Source organism: Peromyscus californicus, unplaced genomic scaffold (genome assembly GCF_007827085.1).
Source record: "Peromyscus californicus insignis strain IS unplaced genomic scaffold, ASM782708v3 Scaffold_11__1_contigs__length_118956290, whole genome shotgun sequence".
In the NCBI taxonomy this organism is placed as follows: Eukaryota; Metazoa; Chordata; class Mammalia; order Rodentia; family Cricetidae; genus Peromyscus; species Peromyscus californicus.
In genome coordinates, this window is record NW_026294402.1 from 92,766,576 (window position 1) to 92,791,053 (window position 24,478).

The window sequence follows — 24,478 nt, forward strand, 5'->3', positions numbered from 1 at the left end:
CTTCTGTTGAGCTCACTCTCATCTGATTGGCCTGCCTCCCTTCCTTGTTCTCCAGAAAGTTCCTTGAAGGTTAGTTATAGCTGGTCATTTTTTCCATGCTTAAGAGTCACCTCAGGGACTCCACAAAGGTAAGTAGATACAAAACGGGATGCACTCAGGTATGGTCAGAGTTGGAGGGAGGGCTGGCTAGGGCAGAACTTTGGAAATTGGGGCTCTGCTACCACTTGTAAGGGACATAATCTTTCCTGAACTTGTACGGCTGAGTGCTCAAAGGGCCACTGCTTTTCTCACCCACTGTCCCTTACTTTTCCTCCTAGTTCACCTCTGTCCTCTATATACAGATCGGACACAGTAATGTGTGGAAGCTATGGTTTTTGGAAGGGTGATTACGGATCAGGCCCTTGCCAGCGGCTTGGTATGCAGCCCCACATCACTGCCACCATCCTGAACAGACACTAATTAGATGCCAGGAACCCTGCTAAGAGCCTATTGGCCTTTTTCTCTATTTAAATTTTTAAAGTGACAGGACTGGGGGAAATGGCTCAGTAGATAAACTGTTGGCTACACCAGTGTGAGGACCTGAGTTGGATCCCCAGAACCCACATCAAAAGCAGGCATTGTAGCCATTTGTAATCAGCAGAGACAGTGTGAGTCCCCTGGCCCTAAACAGCAAATCCTAGGCCAGTGAGAGACCTGTCTCAGAAACCAAGATGGGTGGGGCTGGAAAGATGGTTTGTCAGTTAAGAGCTCTGGCTGCTCTTGCTGAGGACCCAGCTTCGATACCAAGCAGTACTCGGTGGCTAACAACCACCTGTAACTCCAGTTCCAGAAGGTCTGACACCCTTTCTGGCCTCCACAGGCACCAAGCATGCCAGTGATGCACAGACATGCATTCAGACAAAATACTCATGCACATAAAATTAAATTCTAATTAAAAAATAAATAAAAGCAAGGGGAGTGGTGCCTGAGGAGGAATGCTGTCCAAGATTATCTTCTGATCTCTACACACATGTTCACATACATAGCAAATACTCATGAACATGTACTCACTCTCTGTCTCTCTATTTTCTCCGTGTCTCTGCCTTTCTGTCTCTGTCTCTTACAATGACTAGAGAATAGATGTGGAACTCAAGGTAGGTCAGTGTCCAGGGGTCAAGGTCAGGAAGTGCCGCTTTCTTCAATTCTGTTATACGATAATTTTCACTTGTGGTCCTGGGGCAGTGGCGCCTGGAGACTTTGTCGAAATACATATTCTTGGGTCTCACCCTGCACTTATTAGCGAAGGAGCTCAGCAGCCTGTGTTCTGCTGTGCCCTCCAGATGACTCGGAGGCTGGCCACAGTTCAAGATCCCTGGCTCCAGAGCAGTCTTGTGACTTTCAAGATAATACTTAAGCATCTAGTCAACCCATTGCAACCTCCTACACTCAGTCACTACTTCACACCACTCAGCTCACTTCTCACATACCTGTTCCGATGGGAAACAGCTGACTAAGCCCTGAATCCAAGGCTAACGAAGGGGAAAGCTGCAACACAAAGACAAGGATGCCAAGCCTTTGGTGCCATCCTAGACATCCATCAGTTGTCTATAGACGTTAGTAAGAAGTAAGTGGTTTGTAGACAGTGTTGGGTTATGATGTATCATACGAGATCTTAGTTGCCAAAAATTATAAAGGGGACCGTCTCAACCGCTGATTAGACGCACATAGCTGAATTTGATACAAGACAACAGGATCCTAAGTCATTGAAGTAGTGGAGATAAAGAAAAGCCACAGACTACAAACAAGGTAGGTAGGACTCCTTTATTGAAACCTCAGCTTGAGCTGAAAGGAGCTCTGACCAGAGGAAACCAGGTAATTCCCTTCAACAACAACAACAAAAAGACCACTTTCATTGATTTTTCTAGGACTGGATAAAGTTTGGTAATAGTCCATTAGTAATGGGCATGGTTTCAAAGGGTGGTTTTCCTTCTGCTCAAGCATTCTGACATTGAGGTTTGCAGGCTGACAGGTGGTAACTTAACCCGGGGAGTCCTGAATCCTTCCTGTTGATGGCATCGTACATCCTACATAAATATCTTGGCTTCATGGTTCGATTTGGACATTATGCCAAGGTCAATGGACTTACTAGTTGTGTGTGTGTGTGTGTGTGCACCTTCATACTTGAGTGATAGGCACCTGGGTTTAGAATTCTTGTTTAAAAATACTTCCCCTCATTGGGAGAAGGAGTATTCCATCGTTATATTCTACCAGAGCCATTGAAAACTCTGAAACCAATTTGACTCCTGCACCTTTAGAGATGATCCGTTGTTTTTATCTGCTTAAAGGATTTTGAATTTGTTTTTTTCCTGAGTTTTTACCACAGTACCTTCTATGTTAATACTGTCTTTGCTTTCTATTGCTGTGACAAAACAGACCAAAAGTAACTTGAGATTGATTTGGCCTACACATCCCTACCCCAGCCCATCAATGAGGGAAGTCAGGGCAAAACTCCAGGCAGGAACCAAAGCAGAAAACATGGAGGAACACTGTTTACTGCCTTGCTCTCCATGACCTACTCAGTCTCTAACTCAGGACCATCTGGCCATAGGTGGCACCACCTACAGCAGACTGGATCCTCCCACATCAATAATTTATCAGGAAAACGCCCCAGAGATTTGCCCACAGGATAGTCAGCTGGAGGCAATTTCTCATTTGAGGTTCCTGTCTAGGGCTGTGTCAAGCTGATAAAAAACTAAACAGCATATGTACTCTCTGAGTAAAGTTTTTGAATCTTCCATTTTATAGATACTCTCTTTAATTGTATTTAATAAACTGTTCAGACTATCTATTGTCTTTTTAGCAACTATATGGTTTAAATATCTCTTTATATATTTTATATGAATGTATGTGCCTGAGTGTATGTATGTACAGCCCCTACCAAGTATATTTTTAATTTCTAAAATACTAACAATATTTTTGAGGTAGAATCTTACTGTGTAGTTCTGGCTAACCTAGACTTGCTACGTAGACCAGCTTAGAGCTCACAGATATCCACTTGCCTCTGCCTCCTGAGTGCTGGGATTAAAGGCATGTGCCACTATACCTGGTAGCAATTTTATTTTTTAAAATATCATTTTATGCCTTTTTAAGTTTTGGAGTGATTTCCATAATTTCTTTCCAAAATTTGATTTTGGAAATTTTCCATTTCCATAAATTTACATGTTGATTTTAAATTTACTTTCTAATTGGTATCTGAAACTCCTGGAGACCCGAGGACTTCTGGGGATGCTTGCTCTTGGTAATAAGCTTCACAATGTTTTCCAGTTTTGAACCTATTTTGACTTGTGTTTACCACAGAGATCTCTTTCCAGCCTGCTTTGAAATGTATCCTTCCAGGTAGTTTTACATTTACTGAGTCCCTTTGGTTAGCCCAGAAGTAAAAAATTCAAAGTCTAAACCCAGGCCAAAGTCGAGAACTCCTTTCAACCTTTACAGACTCCAAGCAAAAGACACAGACTTCCTTGTTGTCTCAGTGTGTTTTGACTAGTGAACATCTTCACTGAAGCAACAGCCCTTAAGAGTTTGGATTTCCTGTCTTGCATCAGCACCAACACCTCCTTTCCCTATGCCCATCAACACCCAGACTTCCAGTTCATCCCAATTAACAGCCCTTCTTGTCTCCTGCCCTTCCCCCTACCAGGCCAGCTTTCCTTACATTCTTGCATGCAAGACCTGTGGAGTTTGATGGGGGAGGGATGGGGGGTGATTGGAGAGGGGGAAATAAAGGGGGTAGGAGGGGCGGGCCAGGGAATGACTGTGTTGGAGTGCTTAAATCTGAGTGTGGGACAGGAATCCCCACCACTACCACATGCACTGTAAGCTCTGGCTGGGCCTCAAATGATGAATCCCCAATGGTCCCTTCTGTCTCATTCTGATGACCCAGCTCATTCTCTAGGCTCTGTCTTTTACAAGTCACTTGCTATTAGGCTTGTCATTTAACCTCCTTGAGCCTTGCTTACTTGTGGAGGGAGGGTTGTTAAACACAACCCTCAGATCGTTTGTAAACTAAGATAAAATGAAGTTCAAGGGCTGCCTGGTGTGGAGTACAATTCCACGGATGTGAGAGCCACCATCTCAGCTCCACCAGCTTAGGCAGAAGCGCTGGTTATGTGGTGGGTGGGCCTGGCGCTGGTGTACCGTGGAGCTGTGGAACCTGTGGGGCAGACACTGGGTGTTTGCTTCCCTCAGGAACTGGAGAGAATGTTCCATGTGGGGCCAGAGTCTCTGTGGGAGGCCTCCAGCCCAAAATGAGTTGCTCCGAGGCAGTGTGTCGTGGAGGTCATTGGGGCGTGCACACTTGGCAGCAGCAGGACTTTGTGCCTGGATTGCCCACAGACCTGCTGAACTCTGCAAAGGCAAAGACAATTCCTTTGAGTCGGGCTTATGACCTTTGACTCCATTATCTTCATACACGCGGCCCGCTAAGCTATAAAAGCAGTTCAGTTTAACACGGCCTCCCCACAGCCTGTTCTTTCACGGTCACCGGACGCCTACACCAAACCAGAGGCTGCCACCATGACGAAGGACCAGAGTGGAACCTGGGAAATGGAGAGCAATGAGAACTTCGAAGGCTATATGAAGGCCCTAGGTAAGAGAGAAAGGGGATGGGGAGGGAAGGGACAGGAGCACAGCAGACTGGTCCTCCAGGAGGTGCCAGCGTGGGACTCACCAGAGCTTTGTGCAAATCCTCTCTCCTCAGTCATAACAGTGCAAAGTCAACTGAGACACATGCACTCTCGGAGGTTGTTTCCCTACCTGGAAATAATAAATGTGGTGGGGTTAGAGTGTCCTTAGCACAGTGCCTGGCTTACAGAAAACACACAATAGAGGGTACATACACATGTGTTTAAGTACACACACATTCACCATGACCGGTATAGTCTGCCCTAGAGGACACCACAATCACTCTCCTGCTTTGCCATCACCATCTCATAGATAACCATTTGAATCAGACATTATCACTAATGATTCCTGTTGGAGTTTTTCCTCAACCTCGTCATAGAAAAAGATCTAAAGGACCAGCGAGCCAATTTCTTTGCCTAGAGACATTCAGGCTCACAGAAGACTGAAGGAGGCTTCTGCCATATGGTTCAAACCACCCACTGCTTATCCCAGTTCTACACTGGGCTCCAGGCCAACGGCTACTAATCTGTCTATGTCCCGAGTTAGTGACAGGGTAGGTCTGTAGGTCTCTGTGTTGGCAGAAACATGTGGTCCTGGACACCTCTGAGCTGTACTTGGAAGGAGATGGAGTGAGTCTCCACAGAGGACCTCCAAATGATGGCAGCAACCGGGCCCTGGGCAAGGAGCTTGGCTGTGAGCTGACTTCGTCCCCATGACAGCATCCCTATCACCTTTTCTAGCCTGAAATTCTCCACATATGGAGTTGCATCCCTGTGTGTGAGGGAGCCACACAAGGATGAGAGAAATGGCTACACATGGCCTCAGAGCCCCAGTAATTTGGATATGGTGGTAAGACATATCTCTAAGAACGGAAATTTGGGGGTTTTCCTCAGCATTTAAAGAAAGATAGGCAAAAAATCCTCTTACTGGAGCTCTGCTGTGGGATGGTCTGTATGTCAAGTGTGTTGCTGATTGGTCAATAAATAAATCACTGATTGGCCAGTGGCCAGGCAGGAAGTATAGGCGGGACAAGGAGGAGAATAAAGCTGGGAAGTGGAAGGCTGAGTCAGAGAGACACTGCCAGCCGCCATGATGACAAACAGCATGTGAAGATGCCGGTAAGCCACGAGTCACGTGGCAAGGTATAGATTTATAGAAATGGATTAATTTAAGCTGTAAGAAAAGTTAGCAAGAAGCCTGCCATGGCCATACAGTTTGTAACCAATATAAGTCTCTGTGTTTACTTGGTCGGGTCTGAGCGGCTGTGGGACTGGCAGGTGAGAGAGATTTGTCCTGACTGTGGGCCAGGCAGGAAAACTCAAGCTCACTCACTAGGGTTAGGACACTGAATTTATTTGGAATTGAGTGTAGAATGGTGTAGGCAAAAAGGGAATAGTCCTGTCACACTTCTGTTTGGCAACATAAGTGGCCAGTGGAAATGGGGTTCTGAGCCCACATATGTAACTGATTAGAGCAAGGTTCAGAACCATAATTTTGAACGTTATCACATAGATGAGGTAGGAAAGCCCAGAGTGTGTACAGCCTAAGCTCCCCCCAGGACTTACTCTGTGATGAGGAATCAGGTTTTTGACCTTTTGTGACATCAGTTTCCCCATCTGCCAAATAGAAATGATGACACTCATATTGTGGCTTCCCTAGATGTTGCTAGGTGCAGCCATGGTTTGGACAACTGAAAGTCTTATCACATGGACTGTTTGGAAGCACCTTAGTTTCATAAGTGTGCTAGATAAGCCAGGCACATAGATTGTTATCAGAAAGCAATGTGCCTTTTGCTGCATTTGATTAAATGGTAGGAGTCCCAGGGCCAGCAAGATGGTCTAGTGAGTAAAAACCCTTGGTGCATAAGCCTGAGGACCTGGTTTAATCTCTGGAATCCACAATGGAAGGAAAGAACCAACTCTCAGAAGTTTTCTTCTGGCCTCCACACACATGCCATGGCACATGTATGTCCCCAACCCATGCACACACCATGTATGCACATACACATAGTGATAACACTGCACAAAAACAATTCCTAGTTGATTTTAGGGATAAAATCCAGTTCAAGTTTAGTATATAGCCCCTTGGGTAGATCCTTAAAGTCCCACTCCTCAATTCGAAGATAGAAGGCAAACATTACCATCCTCTATTCTTTTCCCTCGAGAGGGATGTTCAGGATATACCCTTAACTCTTTGAAAGAAATCTCCTATCTACATCTGGCTTTCTTTTGACTCTTGTACGAGCTTACAGCTCAATGGGAATGAGAGGCTTACAGGTTATGAGTGTGCTGTTGAGATACTTCTAGACTGACTTTTCTAATCCTTAGTGTCAGTTGCTTGTCTCTTTGGGTTTCAGTAAAAAAAAAAAAAATGTGCAATTTAACTGATGAGCAGACTGAGTCAACTCTTTGTAGAAGGGCAGCTGGCACTTTGAGGATTGAAATGGCGGCCACAGGTGATAGCTCTAGCTAAACACAGAATGTGGGTGTCCTTGTGCTTGCTTTGCCCAGCTGCTGATGGCATTCTGTCTCAGGGTCCTAAAGACTGGCCCCACCTTGACGCCACAAATGCCCTGCACAGAAACACCTCAGCCAGAGTCATTTTCCCACCTCTGAGACAGGGCACCTGGTTTCCTTCACCTACCCATGGGCTGGGCAGGGCTGACAGAGATTAATGTCAAGGGACTGAGCTGAAAGCAGATGAGGAGCGGCTCCCCAGTCATTCTCACCTGTCAAAAGCCTCACCACAGATTTGTTTGATTTCTGCCACACCCAACTGAAAGGCAACGTTGTTTTCCCAAGCTTGGGAAATCAATGAAGCTTGCCTTCTGTGCCCTTTCGTGCACCTGGCATTTGGGATGAGCATTGCAGAGATCTTTGCAAATCCCCGGATGTGTAAACACCATCAGGTGTGACACTGTTCTTTGTGGAAGAACCATCACTTTCCTGGACTTTAGCTCTGTCCATCAGTGAGGGAGGGCACTGGCTTTCTCTGTTCTTTGTGTAGAAGGGAGGGAGCAGCACATGGGCTTTGTCAATAGCCCGGTGGCTCCCTCGATATGCTCATCTCCACATGTGACTCACATACCGGCCTCAGCAGAATGACGTGTCACAGCAACCTTGGAGTCTGCCTGAGATTATCAAAGTCATTAAGAGCGCAAGGGTGAGTGTCCAGGATGATTCAGTGGTGCCTCCTCTCCTGCCTTGGGCACTTTAAGACTTTGGTAGACTTTTTCTGACCGTGAAGAAAGCAGCTTGAAGGAAGGTCCTATCTATCACCCAAGGACTGTCATGTCCTACCATCCTCCTTTGAGCCAGAAAATGAGGAGTTGGAGAAATGTCTCCATTTCTAAAGGAGGGGCAGGCAAAGCCGTAGAAAGAAGCTTCTGATCATGTGAAGGAGACAGGAGCAGAGCCCATTAACTCTGCCCAAGGTAGAGACTCACCCCAAGGAAGCGTCAGCAGCTGCTCATGGAAGCAGAGGGTGCTTCATCTGCAGCAGAACCCAAGCGGCTCTGCTCTTGAGGGAGTATTGTGGTCAGTGGTGATGGAGTGGTGAATAAGAAGACTGTCCCCACACTCTCAGAGATGACTTCCTGGCTGCTGGGAGGAGGGGAGGGGTGCAGAGAGAAAACACCAGAACACCATGCAAGATGATTTTAGTTAAGGAAAGCATTTTAAAGACAACAAGAGAAGGATGCATGAAGAGTGACCGACGGTCGGGAGAGACAGTGCTCAAAGCCAGGAGCTGAAGAGGAGATGTGTCCCCAAAGCGAGGGACAGTGAGTGCAAAAGATGTGTGCATGTCCAGGAAGGTACACCACAGGAAGGCTGGGGTGTGGGAGAGTACAGACAGATGGAAGATAAGCAAGGAGGCTGAGGTGGTAAAGATAGGCAGAGGTTAGACCAAGAATTCTGTTTTTCCTGTTTTGGCCTCATACACTCACTACACAGCCAAGTAGGGCATGGCCATGGACATGCTGCGGTAAGAGCTAGAGCTTGGAGTGTAGTCAGGTCTGAGGACAGCAGGGCTATTTTCCATTTGATAAGATAAAGAATCTGAGAAGGAGACATGCCTAGGGACACATGTGACTAGGAGGTGGCAGGGCCCAGACAGGAACCCAATCTAGCTCTTCTAGCAACATGCTAGTCAGTCCTTCCTGAAGAGCTGCTCTGGACAGGAGGGTGTCAAGAGGTGGGAAGGACTTCATTCTGAGCAGAGATTGCTAGATGGTGGAGATATCCAAAGTAGAGCGACAGCACCTTCAGAAGCACTAAGAGGGTCACTCAGGATCTCTGAACTGACAATCAACCCATGTCTGATGGCCTGGGAATGAAGTTATTGTACAAAACTCTGGATTTCTGCTGGCATTGGCAAGCCAACCAAGCTATTCAATTCATCAGAGTCTTAATTGCACCACGTGGTACCTAGTTGGACTTTCAAAGGAAAATGTGCCAAGAGGCAAAGGCCAGATGGCAATGATAGGTGCTTGCCCCTCCTCTGGTCCCTCTTCCATGTGCTGGTAGCACTTCTACCCTGACCCCACCGCAGCGGAGAACATTAGACTAAGGGTGCAGAGTGCAGAGTATGAGCCAAGTAGCCCAGGGTCACCAACCTGCCTGCGATAGCCAGGAAGGAGTGAAGGAAGAGAGGCGGGGACCAGTCTAATCCCCTTCTAAATGGATCCTCTGGAGGAGGAAATGGTATGGAAAAAAAGAGAAAATTGCTCTTCCACTCGACTTCTCCCTATTGCCTGGAAGTGTCGATGATTTGAGAGTTAAGGAGGCCAGGTTCAAAGCCCATTGAAGCTGCACTTTGAACTGTTCTCAGATTTCGGTGATGGATCCCTGCGCATCTCCGCTCTTTAATTTACAAAGAGCACCTGCCCTTTTAGCTTGCAACTCTAGCTTTCTTCGCAAGCACATTACAAAGCATTTTAATGTTGAGTAGCATGCTCATATTTCAGCTTTATGGCTCGCATTGTTCAAAATGCAGTTATGAAAAGTATGCTTAATAAAGTCACTTTGCTGTTGTCCATTTGTTTTTCCGCAGCAGCAGCAGCAGCAGCCATAAGCCACGTATATTATTCAGAAATAGCTTGTCTTTGGACCTTTCCTTCTGCGATAGCAAGGCACTTCGCCTCGCTATAAATCAGGCTCAGAGGTACCTTTAATACCGAAAAGCAGATAAAACAAACCTGATAACCCTAGTGTTAAAATATCATATCAGGAAAATAGTTTCCTCTGCAAAGTTCAAAGAGGAAGTGGTTGTGTACTTTGTGTGTGTGTGTGTGTGTGTGTGTGTGTACACGTATGCGTGCACATGCACACAAGTGTGTGCTCTATAGCTACAGTTAAACCCTTTTGATTAGAAATCTCTAACAGGAAATCCACCAGCAGAGGATTTGGCTCCCGTCCCCGGGGTGGAGCAGAGATGACATGATTAACTGGCTTGTGCAAATGCTAAAGGGTGGCCAAGAGGCCAAGCCATTTTTCATTCTGGAGGCGAAGCAGTGTTTGCTTCCATTTACATAGAGCCCCTAATAACGTTCTCCCGGCCCTAGTCAGAAAGATTGACTAGGGTGCTGTTTCCAGGACACGCTGGCTCTCTCCGCAACTGGTCATTTCACTGGGATCCACTTTTTTAGGCAGCCTAGGACAAGCCATAATTTTTGCTAGGGAGCCTTAGCTATGAATGATACAACGGGTTGCCTTTGTAGGGGCACCACGGAGCTGGATGGTGCTGAGCCCACCACTTCAATCCTCCGGGCGGTGATTTCTACTTCCACAGAGCGAATATAGATTTGCTTGCTAAAGAACAATCTGTTCTAAATTCCCCCACAATTTCCCATTCTTCCATAGCAGTTGGCCTGGAATGTTCCCCTTCGTTTCATTTGTTTAACAGCGTCCTTTTCCTGCCTCCTGATGATGGCTGCAGGAGCTCTGGTTAACACAACAGAGACTTCAGCATGGAGGATTTGAGCAAAAGCCACTGACCAGGCAAACTAGAGAGAAGAAGCTGATGCAGCCTGGGAGGTCTCCCATTCGGCTGGATAAAGGGCCCCATGATAGCCACATCTACAGAGTGAAGTGTGGATCCGGTAGCTACAGGGATACAGAAATATGGTCTGAAACTTTTGCTCTGGGCTAAGCTGATCCAGTCCCTATGTGACCCAAACAGACAAGGACAACAATGGAGGCCTGTGTGCAGGGAATAAATACATGCAAGCTCTTGGGGACCATGAACAGCCTTTCACCATAGAGTTCACTGAGTCCTCACCACAATAACCACATGACATGAGCCTTCTCTCCTCATTTTGTCAGGAGAAAACTGAGGTTCGGGAAGGAAAAGTGACTTCTGTAAGGTCACATAGCTGAGAAATAGGGACCAACCTGCCCCTCCCCCTCACTCTTTGGTCCCGGTGGTGCTAAACTGTGGTATGCACCAAGTGAGTGGAAACAGATTTCCACAGGTTTCTAGGTTCTGATGCTGCTGCCAATGGTAGTCCGGGGTCCTGGCTTTAATACCACTGCTCTGGACCATGCTCCTCCATTAACAAACCCACGTTATCTGAGCATCTACTATGAGCCTAGCCTTAGGGCTGGTTCTGGTAGGGGGGACATGGGGCCAAACTAGGGAGGCCAGAAAAATCAAGCCCATGATAAACCTTTGCTTCTCACTTCAGCAAAGAAATGTGGTGTGTCCCCAGCCTGAGTCTCTGGTCCTGAGCACTTTGCCTTGTTAAAGAAATGAATGAGCCTGGCTGCACACATCATAACCTCCGCTACTCCCTCTGCCAACAGATATTGATTTTGCCACCCGCAAGATCGCAGTACGTCTGACTCAGACGAAGATCATCACTCAAGATGGTGATAACTTCAAGACGAAAACCAACAGCACGTTCAGAAACTACGACCTGGATTTTACTGTCGGGGTGGAGTTTGACGAACACACAAAGGGCCTAGATGGCCGGCACGTCAAGGTACTCCTGAGTGGGAGGGTTTCCATGGGGGCTGTTCACGCAGGAGATGGCTCTCTGGCTTCACAGTGACGAGGTGACAGAAACAGCCCCAGGAAGGCTCCAGTAAGCAGGACCAGAATGGACTTCCTGTTGTTGGCAATGAGTAATCGGTGAAGGCTGAGTAAAGAGAGGCAGGGAAAGGAGAGAGGAAAGGCTTTAGATCATGTGAGAAATTAAGGCAGAGCCCCGTCCTCTAGACTACACGGCTGAGCAGGCAGGGGAAAGAGGGCAACAAGGAGTGTCCTAAGATGGATAACCATGGAGCTCAGCCAAGCAGTTTACCTAGGTGTAAAGAGCATCCATGCTCAGCTCTAGCCTGCCCAGCCCAAGAAAGGATGAGGTTTCACGGTACCCGCCTTCCTGTTGTTTTGTTTTTGTAAGGAATTACGGAGAATTTGGGGTTTTTTTACATGTAACGTCTCACTTTAAAATGATCCAATTGGCCAAATTCCTTTTTAGAAAATCATAATTCGACTCAGTCAAGTGGGTTACCCAGTTTCAGTGACATGCTGTGGCTTCTGTCCTAGCAGAGACTTAACTCCTGGGACGTACTCTAGGAAGCCCCGCCTGAGTCAAAGACTGTACTTCCAGGATTTGAACTGCAGTAATCCCTCATTAGCCAAGTTCTCACTTCCCACAGTTTCCATTACCCATGGCCAACTGCAGTCCAAAAATAGTGAATGGGAAATTGCAGAAACAAACAATTCCAAGTTTCAAATTACGTCCCATGAGCAGCACCGTGCAGTCTCTCTCACCGGCTCCATCCTGCCCAGGATGTTAGTCATTTCTTTGTCCAGCCTATCTACCCTTTGTACATTACCCACCCACCAGTCACTCGGTAGCCATGTTAGTTCCATAGAATATATAGGGTATATAGGGTTCAAGTCTACCTGAGGTCACACTGAGGCTCTTGGGACACAGACCTCACTGATGAGGGGGGGCTACTGTACTTGCACTGAGCAACCCTGGAAGCACACGGGAAACAGCTCTCAATAGAAGGTGAGGTGTTATCATCTCCAAGCCTGAGACCTCAGCTCCAAGAAAGGGTTGGCCCTTACCCAGAGCAGCTGTTCATAAACATAGCAGAGGCCGCTAAGTGGCAAGGAAATGTGGGGAGAGAGAAGTATGGGCAACAGTAGCTCCCCTACATCGCTGTGTGTCCCTGCCCAGGGGCCTGCTCCTCACACTGTGTTCCAGTCTTTTGTTGTCCAAACCATTACACCTGGCCAGTGCCCTCCAAACAGGAAGGAGAGATTCGATCTCAGTCCAATTTAAAGACTGCCCGAACCGTAGCATCATAGTCCTGAAGATGGTACAGAAGACCTGGAAGGGCTACTGGGTTGCCACTTGTCCCAGTGGCCATCGACTTGTACTGTCCATGCCCGTGTAGTTTATACAAGGCTGCCAGTTTGGATATTCACAGCGCTCTCTGTGCCAACTTGGTTTTGCCAGGCTCCTAACCAAAGAAACACTGAGCTGAATACGCTGTCTCGAGTAAATGAGCCCTCATCCCCAGCAAAGGTCCAGCCCCTTGGGATGACACAGTGATGCAGGATCCTCCACCCTTCTCTGACCATTCACCACAGCCCCCTTTTCCCAGGCAAACCACTGCCTTGTTCTTCCAGGAGCTCTTCTGAAGTCTCAGATCTCTCCCAAAGCAAGTGTCACAAGTTCTGGTTCCTCTCCTGGGCTGGGAGTATTAGTAATTGGCTAGCTGTAACACGAATTTTAAAAGGTCTTATTAAATAAAAAAAAAAAACCCAGAGCTAGATATCAGGGTTAAAACCTGAGCAATCAGAGGAATAGGAAAGGCCACAGCTAACCTCACCTCACCAACTCTGCAGCTTCCAAAGAGACCTACTTCCTATATACCCATGCCTATATACCTTTCTGTTCTGCCAACTCATTTCCTCTCTCCGCCCAGTTACATCACTTCCTGTCTGTCCACACAGACCTCCAGACCTCTATGGTTAATGCTGGGATTAAAGGCCTGTGTTACAATGCCTGGCTCTGTTCCCCGGTGTGGCCTTGAACTCACAGAGATCCAGATGGATGTCTGCCTCCTGAATGCTAAGAATAAAGGCATGTGCTACCATTGCCTGACTTCTATGTTTAATATAGTGACTGGCTTTTTCCTCCACTCCTCAGTTAAACTTTATTAGGGTTCACAACATTGGGGGACATGATACATCACCACAGCTAGCTGGGATCTTTCAGCTCTACTAAGAGAGAGACCATGGAGTGCAAAGGAGAAAAGCTCTTCAAATGCTGTTCCCTAGTCACTTTTATTTCCCCTATTGTTTGGCTGTAGCATGTGGCAGCAATAGGCAGGTGGGGGTAGCAGGAGGTGGTACCCTTTAACGTCATTGACCCTACGCCGGTCTCAGGAATGGGGACCCTTAGCCAACAGGTGTTAAAGCTCTTCTGTAGGTTACAAGTAAGATGACTTAACCCTTACCACTGACCACTGCTAGAGCTCTTAGCCTGCGTGTCTGAGATCCTTGGCTCTAAACATGTGACAGCTCTCTGGAAACCTAGTAACCTGTGTGGCGGTTTCTCTTCTGTGGCTCTGTCTAGCTTTTTATCTTTCTTAAGTATCAGCTCTCTGAGGAGCCTGCTTAGAGAGTCAGAGAAAGTGGTGCCAGGACCAGTCACAGTCTTGCCTCTTTAGCCCAGTCACAGCGCTTCCTCTTCAAGGCCGCCAGGGAAGGTGGAAGAAGTGGCAGATCCGGTTAGCGGTCATCAAGGCCTGGGGTAGCACAAAGTCTGGTACAAACTGTTTCCAGCAACCCTGGCTAGAGCCAAGCCTTCAGAAGCCAGAGCAATTCACTGTGATCATCAAGGAGCCTTCTCAAGGCATTCACGGCGTCTTCAAGATGGCTAATGCCATCCTAAGGGCAGTCCGGCTGGACTGACAGAGCTTATGCCCAAAGGAGTGAGGGCAGCGAGGGAGAGTCCAACAACTGCTAATTAGGGAATCCACTTAGCTCATGCCCCAACATCTTACTCTCAAGAAAACACCAGAAGGGGCGCTTACCATAAGAACCTATCGGTAACTAGTAGTGATTTAAACCTACTTTAATAATGCTTGACACTTTCCCAGTGTCCCAAGGAGTAGTGAGTCCTTTTTCCTGCCTCAGGAGGAAACGCTGTTATTCTACAGTGGTGACTCATGGAAAGCAGGTCACAACTCCCAGTCAAGGTGACCTGGCACTCATAATCTCATCTATCAAGGAAAATTAGATTCAGTGATTCTTGCTGAAAAATGACAGGGGTAAAAAGCATTTTGGAGCTCTTCCATCAGAGCTGTCCTGACAAAAGCAAGCCCCGGTTTAGCACCCTTCCCTGTGGGTCTGTGGGATGATAGAGCCACAAGCCCTTTCCAAAGCTTGGCCAAAAAGCCAATTCGTCAGACACCAGAACTTAAGGGAAAATGTGTCTCCGAAGCTCTGCATCTCTCCATTGTTACAGCCTAATCGGCTCACAATGATTCCTTCCCCTGCTCCTTCGGTGTGAGGCGTGGATTCTTGAGAGGCAAGCTGCTCCTCTCCGACTTGTTTTTATCACCTGCGATGACAGGAAATTTCTTCTTTCTGAAATAAGTCACACCCTTCTGGGCTGTCCTGATTCTGAAAGAATTCCACCTGTCACCACCCCTGACTTCTGACATCTTCACTTCCCATTCTCCTTCCTCTCATCCAGATCATCACTTTGCCCTGAAGGGAGAAACTAGTCTCTTTTCTACGGCTTCTCTCTTCTTTGCCTGTAGCAAAAAGCCAGGGATAGTGCTCTCTCTCTCTCTCTCTCTCTCTCTCTCTCTCTCTCTCTCTCTCTGTCTCTCTCTGTCTCTCTCTCTCTGTTTCTCTCTGTGTCTCTCTCTGTGTCTCTCTGTTTCTCTCTGTCTGTCTCTGTCTCTGTCTCTCTGTCTCTCTCTCTGTCTCTCTGTCTCTCTGTCTCTCTCTCTCTCTCTCTCTCTCTCTCTCTCTCTCTCTCTCTCTCACACACACACACACACACACACACACACACACACAAAGCTGGTGGGATGAGATATATTCGGCTAGAAACTGGACAAAGATCTATTCCCATGAGAACTACAGCTCAGAAGAGGTGCCCTCAGGGCCATTTACCGCCCATAACTGGAATAGGACACTTAGGCTCCAAGAGGATGCCAGGCAGTGCATGAGTCTCTATCTCCCCCCCCCTCTCTCAGTACACTCACTGTGTGTGCACATGTGTTGCACAGGTGTGCAGGTGCGTTTGTTTTGTGTGCTGTAAATCTCATTTGGCACACTCTCATTCCCTAGGGCTCCACTTCTCAACTTTCCGATCATACTCAGAACCTTCAAGAAAACGTGATGTTCGTTAGAGAAAGGAGTGGTTATAGCAGGAGCCCTGAGGGCGCCAGCTCTGTGCCAGCCCAGAGCAGAAGCAGAAGTGTAAAAATGCAGCAAAGCCGGGCGGTGGTGGCGCACGCCTTTAATCCCAGCACTCGGGAGGCAGAGCCAGGCGGATCTCTGTGAGTTCGAGGCCAGCCTGGGCTACCAAGTGAGTTCCAGGAAAGGCGCAAAGCTACACAGGGAAACCCTGTCTCGAAAAACCAAAAAAAAAAAAAAAAAAAAAAACGCAGCAAAGATAGGGCTGATTCCAAGGGGCTAAGAGACCCTCCCTTTCTCCTCTGAGCACCATATCTATTCCCCGCTTCTTACCCCGACTTGTTTATAAGAAGGCTAAAAGTCCCTTCTCAAATAAACAACAGCAGGGACGGAGGTGTGGCTAGCTGGTACAACACTCCCCTAGCATGCACAATGTCTTAGGTTAAGTCTTCAAAGCTTAAAAGATAAACATATATTTGCATGTGAAATATAGAGAAAATTGAAGGGCTTGGGAGATACCCAGCCAACAAAGTTCTTGCTGTATAAACATGAGTTCTGGAGTTGAGTTTGCAACCCCAGAACCATGTTTAAAAAAGCCAGGCACAGCAGCATGCATCTGTTACCCCAGTTCTGGGAGGTAGAGACCAAAGGATCTCTGAGGCTTGCTGGCCAGGCAGTCCAGTCAAATCAGTGAGCCCCATATTTAGTGAGGGAGCCTGTCTCAAAAAGTAAGGCGGGGAGCAATTGTGAAAGACAGCCAACATTTGTCTGTAGCCTACACGCAAACACACACACACACACACACACACACACACACACACACACACACACACTGGCAGACACATACAACCAAACTAACATTGTTTGTACATACACCAATAAACAAGAAGTAATTGATATCCATATAATGGAATCGAGTATTACACAGCCATCAGAAAGAATGACATACTGATTCCTGGTATAGTGTGAATGAACCCGGAAAACATGCTAAGCCACAGAAGCTACACACCAAAGACTATGTGTTATATGAAGAACTATGACAGGTAAATGCACAAGGCTAAGGCTAGAGGGCAAAAGAAGCAATACTGAATGCGAGTAGATGGAATACTGATGCAAGGCGATGAAACTGTTCTGGATACAGTAGTGATGACAACCGCACAATCTTGGGAATATAAGAGAAAAAAAGTTGCTGCCACTCTATAGAGCTCTATAGAATTGGAGACATTAGCAGAATGAATTTTATGGTTTGTGATAATTATATATCCATTTTTTTAAAAAAGTAGTTGAAATTGGAGTGGGCCAGTGAGGGGGTAGGGAAAGCAGAGAGTGACAAGGCAAATTGCACCCTATGATTTGGGGGAGGGAGGGCTCCTCGTCTGCAGGTGGTTGGAGAAAAACTCTCCAAGGAAAGTTTCAAGGAGGAGCATCTCCATAGGTCAATAGATTCCAATCCTTGCCTGGAACTTATAGCTGTTACTTTCCCTTCTTGGGGAAAGAGATTCAGATTCATAGAAAAGTCGCAAGAGAATGAAGACCAACTTTGCACCCTTCACTAAGTGTCACTGGTTGTTGGTGCAGGAGAGATGGCTCAGCAGTGAAGAGCCCTAACTCCTCTGTAAGTCCCCAGCACCTCTATCAGGTAGATTATAACCACCTGTAGCTCCACCTCCAAGGAATCTGGTGCCCTCCGCCTCCACAGGCACCTGCATGTATTTGGTACATGTAAATTTGTGTAGCTACATACACACGATAGTAATTTTTAAAAAGAGTTGCATGTTATTAATGTTTGCCCCTTGTGTTTTTATCATGTTCTCTCTGTTTCTCTCTCCTCTGTGCCTCTTTCTCTCTCTCATACATGCACATTTGTACTGAACAATCTGACACAACCTCCAAATGACTGTACCTCTGAAGAATTAAGATGTTGGTTCTCTTCCCAGATCCACAACTTCACTAGCCCTGTGTAGTTGGCTTGTTTTCCAGTACCAGGCATGATTTTCCCTTTGGTGAGTGGGCCTTACAGCCAACTATAGAGCTGTTGGTTACCTCCAAGGTGTGTGTACCACTACTGCACTCTTGGGGTTGTCATCCCATGATGGTTGTTGTGGTGGTTTGTAGGTGTCACAACGGGGTAAGGCTGTTGGTGGCTTCGCTCCTTTGAAAGCTTACATTGCACCTTCTGGTACCATGGAAGCCAGCCCAGGCAACTAAGGAACACTGAAATCAGGAGAAATTCCCCAACTGGCTATCCAAGAGTCAACCCCAAAAACATACAAGTAACATTATACGGACTGCACAGGCTATATTCATGGATTTAAGAACACATACACATGCATATGTAACAACAGTTAAAGAGACCATGAATCTGAAGTGGGGTGGGGGTGGAGTTTACATGGGAAGGTTTGGAAGGAGGAAAGAGAAGGGGAAATGGTATAATTAGAATCTTAAAAATTATTTTTTTAAAGAAATAGGATAGTCTTCCATAGGTTCAGCTATTGACTCACCCAGATTAAACATTGGGTGGCCACCTGTATCTAATTTGACTTAAAGAACCTTTTTGAGAGATGCTGACTTTGGAAGTGTGAGAGGAAAAGTCACAGTGGGGTTCCAACCCCTGCCTCTGTTCCACACAAACCTGCCCTTTTTGGAGTGCTCTCCATGTCCATCTCCTCACTCAGAGGTTATGGCTTCCTCAGCTGCAGGATCTTTCAAAACAACCAAGTCTGTGTTTCAAACCTCTTCAGACACAGGGATGAGGTCATCAACTAAAAGCTGGGCATGGTAGCAAAAACTGTAACTCCAACACTCTGAAAAGTTGAGACAAGGAAATGTGGCTAGTTCGAGGTCAGCCTGGACTATATAGTGAGACTTAAGAAGAAGGAAGAGGAGGAAGATAATTTAATTAATAAGATGTTTAAACTTTGGAGTTGGTTCATCTAACTGTTCTCTTCTTTCTGTCTCTTGCGTCTCATATAGGAGTGAGCCCACAAGCTTGTAAGCGTTACCACAATTCATTGGTAACCAATTTACTTTTGGGTCATAATAATTTTGAATCTTGCTGCCCAATGTGAGTTATTAAAGTGAAATATTAGGACAGGCCTCTTTGCACTAACATTTTTCTCCTTTCTTCATTCTGAAAATTTTGATGCGCTCCTACTGCCTGCCAAGTCTATGTCAGTGAGGTAGGTGACATGATGAATTAGCGACCCCCACCCCCCACTTCCTGCTCTCAGGGATCTCAGGCCTCATACAGAAGACAGACAATTAAATGGACAATGTCTACTGCATGTGCCCCTTGCATGGGCATGTGGGCTCTCCTCTAAGGCAGGAGGTGAGTGGGCTTCCCTTGAGACTATGCTTCAGGGAAACTGTCTCCCACACAGTGTCAGCCACTGTGCTGAGTGTCCTTGCAGCCACACAGCCTCTCCTTTCCTGAGCTCACTGCCTGTGAAGGGAGACAGACATCTGTGCAGTTATCAGTCACTGGGACTTCCGGTGCAAGGCACTATGGGAGGAAGGAGAAGAGAAGACACATTCCTTACCTAAGGAGAAGGCAAGATTCCCTACTCATCTACTAGGGAAGCAATGGAGACCAGGGCAATGAGGAGAAATGACAGATGCATTTCGCAGACATTTCTTCCTCCCAGCGGAGCCAGGAGACCTATGGCTTGAACTTCTCTAAGTCCTTCAGAGCTGTGGGGCTTCAGATGGTCTTAAAGGAGGAAGAGACTTTAAAAAAAAAAAAAAGCACAGAATATTTTATTTTTAGATTAGATTTCGGGACTGTGAAGATACGGATGGTTACAATTTTTTAAAACAGTCAACAGTGAAATTTCCATCCCACCATGGCTCCCTAGCTCGGTCCCTTCACAGGGATAATTACTACTCAGGGACTAAGTGCAGGGAAACATTTGTACCCCTCACCTGGCTCCCTTGTCGCATGCACACTGCTTATCATGTTGCATTTTTAAACATTTAAACAACCGGCTCTGGCTGTATTCTTCCTATGGCTGTGAAGCAGGGAAGAATCACATCATATTTAACCAGCCACCCACTGACAGTATTTATGAAGCTTCCAGTCCTTTGTTGTAACGCGCAATCCTGTGATGCACTGAGGAGTAAATATGGAAAGGAAGAACACTGTACATAAAGTATATATTATGGCCAAGGTCAAATATTGTTTTAAAAATAGGTAGGTTTAACAACCTGTAGAAAGCAGGTCTGTATAATACACAAGGAAAAGAGATAAAAACCTACAAGTCCATTTATCATCAGTAGGGTTTACAAGATGTAGAAGAAAGTGTCAGGTCCTTAGCCTAATTTTGTTTAGAAAAGCACCAGGTGGTTTATGCATACATGGGGGGAAAAACAACCCAGCTGTACCAAGCTCATCTCCCCAGGATACAGATGCAGTGGGGATGGCATAAACAGCTCAGCAGGAGCAGTAAGTGGGCCTGATCTGGGCACCAAGACTGGTATTAAGAGAGAAACAGGAGTGTCGAGAGAACACATACCTTGCAAGCGTGTGCACAGGGCTTGCAGCCTCCTGGGTACTGGCAGGCCTCTGGCTTCTCCAATAACTGGCCAGCTCAGCTTGGCTGGAACAGAGGATGCCCATCATGAGTTCTGCTGCTATTATACCACTGGCATCACTACCCAGAGAAAATCTGAAGAAAAACAGGTCCACTCTCCTCGTTCTAGGTGACAGAAACCGGAACCACGTGAGCAGCAGCTCCCCAGTTAGGGAGCCTCCCTGCGTTTATTTCCACCTACAGTGGACAAGGCTCAAAATGTGATTCTTGCAGGAAAATTCCCAGGGTAGGTAGAAATTTTAGGTCAAAGAATATATGCAGTTTCATCAGAGATGATAATCCCAGAACTTGGGAGGTAGAAGCAGGAAAGTCAGGAGTTCAAGGTCATCCTCAGCTACACAGGGAGTTCATGGCCAGCCAGGACGAGGTGAGACCCTGTCTTACTATTATTTTTACTATTAAAAGCATATGAAATAGGGAAATTTCAAATAATAAATTAGATATTGTTGAAATCATGTAAATAAGTAAATAAAAGCAAAACCATAAGCAAAAATATGTGCACTTCCGTATTTTGGAAAGCTAATATAAAACCATTTGAAAGCTAATATAAAAACATTTGAAAGTTAATATAAAACAGTCCTTGCAAAGCATTTCTCTTCCCACCAGCCCTGAGAGAGGGTGGGCAACCCTCCCCTCAGTGCTACTAAATCTTTGATCTTTGACCACATGATTAATTGGATCTGAGGAGCAGTCTTATCAGCATTTCTCCTGTTATTTGTGAAGTAGGCTATCTCTTGTTATGTTTAAAGCCATCGACTACAGGAGCTTCCCCTGTAAGCCCTCGGTTCATATGTTTGGTTGGCGTGGACTGTTAGGTTAATGATCTTTTTATTGATTTACAGAGGCCCTTTATATATAAGGACATCAAGTCTTTACTGATATGCTACAGCTCTTTTTCCCTGTTGGTTATTTGTCTGTTGACTTTGAGGTATTTTCCCTTCCAGAAATTTCACATTGTTAATAGTTGAATTTATCATCTTTCCTTCACTAGCTCGAAATGCTGTTTTTACCAGATAATAAAATGGTTGAGTAGAATTCCTTAAAAGAGAATGCAGGCGGCCCGGAGAAACCAGCTTGGCTGGAATGGAGGGTGTGTGGTGTGTGGAATGGAGACCAGAAGGTCCCTGGGGTCACCGAGACAGGACTCTGTCCCACGGGCGTGCAGGAGCCAGGTAGAGATCGCAGGCATTGCAGCTGCAGACGCAAGCTTGCTCAGTTTCCCAAGGCTATCTGTGTAATTCACCTGACAATCTGTCGTTGCAGACGCTGATCACCTGGGAAGGCGACACTCTCGTGTGTGTGCAGAAAGGGGAGAAGGAGAACCGTGGCTGGAAGCAGTGGGTGGAGGGGGACAAGCTGTACCTGGTAAGTCCTGGGGTCTGTGCAGCACCTTCCGCAACACTCACCGGGCCGGGAGCTTTGACAAGAAAAACGGCCCTGAGCTCCAGCCAAATGCGTCTGGTCATGTAGTCAGAAAGCCATTCCCCTCTGGCTCAGGGGACTTTAGGAAGAAATCTATATGGCTGTTTCTGTGAGCGGCCGCAATTAAAAAGAAAGTTTAAGATGCTGAGTTAGGGAACTGGGATCCAAGGAGAAATGCAGAGAGCCAGCTAAAGAACAGCTGGGGAGAAAGGTGAGGACGGAATTAACCTGCCTGGAGGAAGACAAGACCAGGCATCCTGTCGGTTACTGGGAGGGGAGGGGGGGAGGCTGACCGAATGAGGGGTGTGGAGGGTGTGGTGGGGGCATTGGCCTCTCACCCTAAGCCTTGGAGCCTAAGGCATGGTGGGCCTGATCCCAACTCCTATGAGGTTACTAGAACGGAGCAGTAGGAACAATGGCTGACATCTTTCAATAAACTGTCACTGCCCAGACAGCTTTGTTTTTCATTCTTTCATCTTTGCAGCAATTTATGGGCCCCACATCAGAGTAGTGAGGAAAGTTTTATTCTTTCAAACATCCAGCCACTCATTTGCTAAATGAATAGCTCCTTCAGCAAATGCATCCTCATTCATTCATTCATTCATTCATTCATTCACCTATGGAGTCAGGCAGGTACCCAGCTCTAAGGTCAACCTGAATGTCACTAAGACGCTCTTCAGAGCCGAGCTAACCTCACCTGAGGTCTTTATTTCAGGGGCATTGTCAGCGGCTGATATACGAGAGGCGTTCCCAGTGTTCTCCACTGGCAGCTCTCCCTGCTTGCTGCGACTTGGATGATAGATTTTTTTTTTTTTTAACTGTAGGGCCCTCCCCAACAGTACCTGTGGCTAAGACAACAGATTCGTGGTCGGCTGCAGTGAGCATGGTGGCCTTCCTCATGCTCACTCACCCTCCTGCCTCAGGGTTCAGCGAGATGCAGCAAAGGCTTGAGGTTCTATCTACCTCCATGAAAAGTGGGACCCTGTCAGCTGTGCTGGCAGACCAGGGGGAGGAGCCCTTCTGAAGCTCCTACCCTGTTGTTGGGCCCCTGCTCACCACCTGCCTAGTGCTTCTCCATGCTACCCTTCCCTTCCTCTCGGCTCTGCCACCTTTTAATAAAGTAGGCAATGTTGCTTTAATCATGGGAGTAGGAGAAATCCTGCCCAAGAGGGTCATTTCTTTGCATTTTTCATTTTTATAGTTGTTCAAGCTCAATTTGAGTGTCAAAATCAAATTACTGCTACCTGCAGGGCATGGCAGCCGATTGGGTCTGTGAGGGACACTTTGCCCAGAACAGCTAAATGTCCTCTTTATTCCAGCCTCGCCCACCTGCCCCAGACACTAAGAGGGCCAGGTGGGCGGGAGGAAATCTGGACTAGTCAGTCACTCGCCCACTTTCTGGTTCTCAGGAGCTGACCTGTGGTGACCAGGTGTGCCGACAAGTGTTCAAAAAGAAGTGATGGCCGAGGGGGAAGCCAGGCACACAAGCAGAGTTCTCTGCCAGTTTTGGAAAGCAGCGTGGGGACCCTCCTGTTCCTGACAGAGCCCGCTTACGTCACCTGCCTGGGTTTAAACTGGAGTGTGTAAAGGGACCCACCCCACCCCCCACCTTGGAACCTGTTATTAAATAAAGAAACAAAATGTCTCTCAGCCTTGGAAACCCTTCCCATTCTTTATTCCTAGTTGTCCATTTCACCTACAGGCAGAGGGGGCACTGTCTGCCAGGCTTACCATGCTCTTGGGTTTCATTTTGTTTGTTTCTTTTCCTCTGTTTGGTTTGTTGGAGGTTTTAGAAATGCCTTCTAGACAACACTGCCGATTCATGAACACCTCTGGGAGACATTTCTTTGGAGAGACACACATCCCTTCTATTAACAGTCTATATAAAGATTCATCTGCCATCTGGTTTGCACCCTGTCCTGAGCAGACTGAACAGAGCTGCCCCAGAGCTTCGGCAGGTCTGTGACTTCAGCTGCTCTTAGCTCTCAGCCCTTCAGCCCTGTGCCTTGAAGTGGGTTACAAAGCACCTGCCCATTCACACCTTCTCCCCCACCACCCACTCGGGATGCTACAGGCTGTGTGCTAGGAAGTCTGAGTTCAAGTTCTGCTGCTCGACTGCATGGCTAAATGAGCACAGACACATCGCCTTCCCTTTCCGACCTGTTCTCTCTCTTCTGGAAGAGGAGAAGATACTAGGTCATGGTGACAACTAAGCAAGTCAATGCACCCTAAGTGCTTGGCATGCGGCCTGGTCCCAGTGCAGACTTGGTCCATTCTGGATTTGGTGTTTGTTCTAAGTTACTCCCTTTGGAGCAACAGATGAGCAGAGATACCACAGTGACAGGTCAATACCTCTAACACTTCATGGTGTTATCAGAATGTTAAGCTTGATACTCCAAGCCAGACTG

At 46.9% G+C, this 24,478-nt stretch overlaps 1 protein-coding gene across 1 annotated transcript; it reads left to right on the forward strand.

Moving 5' to 3' along the window:
* The first annotated feature begins 4,554 nt into the window (after positions 1 to 4,554).
* On the forward strand, positions 4,555 to 23,658 carry Rbp2 (retinol binding protein 2). Its single transcript, XM_052729615.1, has 4 exons — positions 4,555 to 4,627; positions 11,466 to 11,644; positions 21,912 to 22,013; positions 23,480 to 23,658. Exons 1-4 carry the CDS (start codon positions 4,555 to 4,557, stop codon positions 23,528 to 23,530), a joined length of 405 nt encoding a protein of 134 aa, XP_052585575.1. The 3' UTR covers positions 23,531 to 23,658.
* Positions 23,659 to 24,478: the final 820 nt, after the last annotated feature.

Coding starts and splice junctions, on each gene's coding strand:
- Rbp2 (XM_052729615.1), top strand. CDS start 4,555: ATGACGAAGGACCAGAGTGGAACCTGGGAAATGGAGAGCAATGAGAAC. Junction 11,645..21,911: donor TAGATGGCCGGCACGTCAAG/GTACTCCTGAGT, acceptor CTGTCGTTGCAG/ACGCTGATCACCTGGGAAGG. Junction 22,014..23,479: donor AGGGGGACAAGCTGTACCTG/GTAAGTCCTGGG, acceptor TCTGGTTCTCAG/GAGCTGACCTGTGGTGACCA.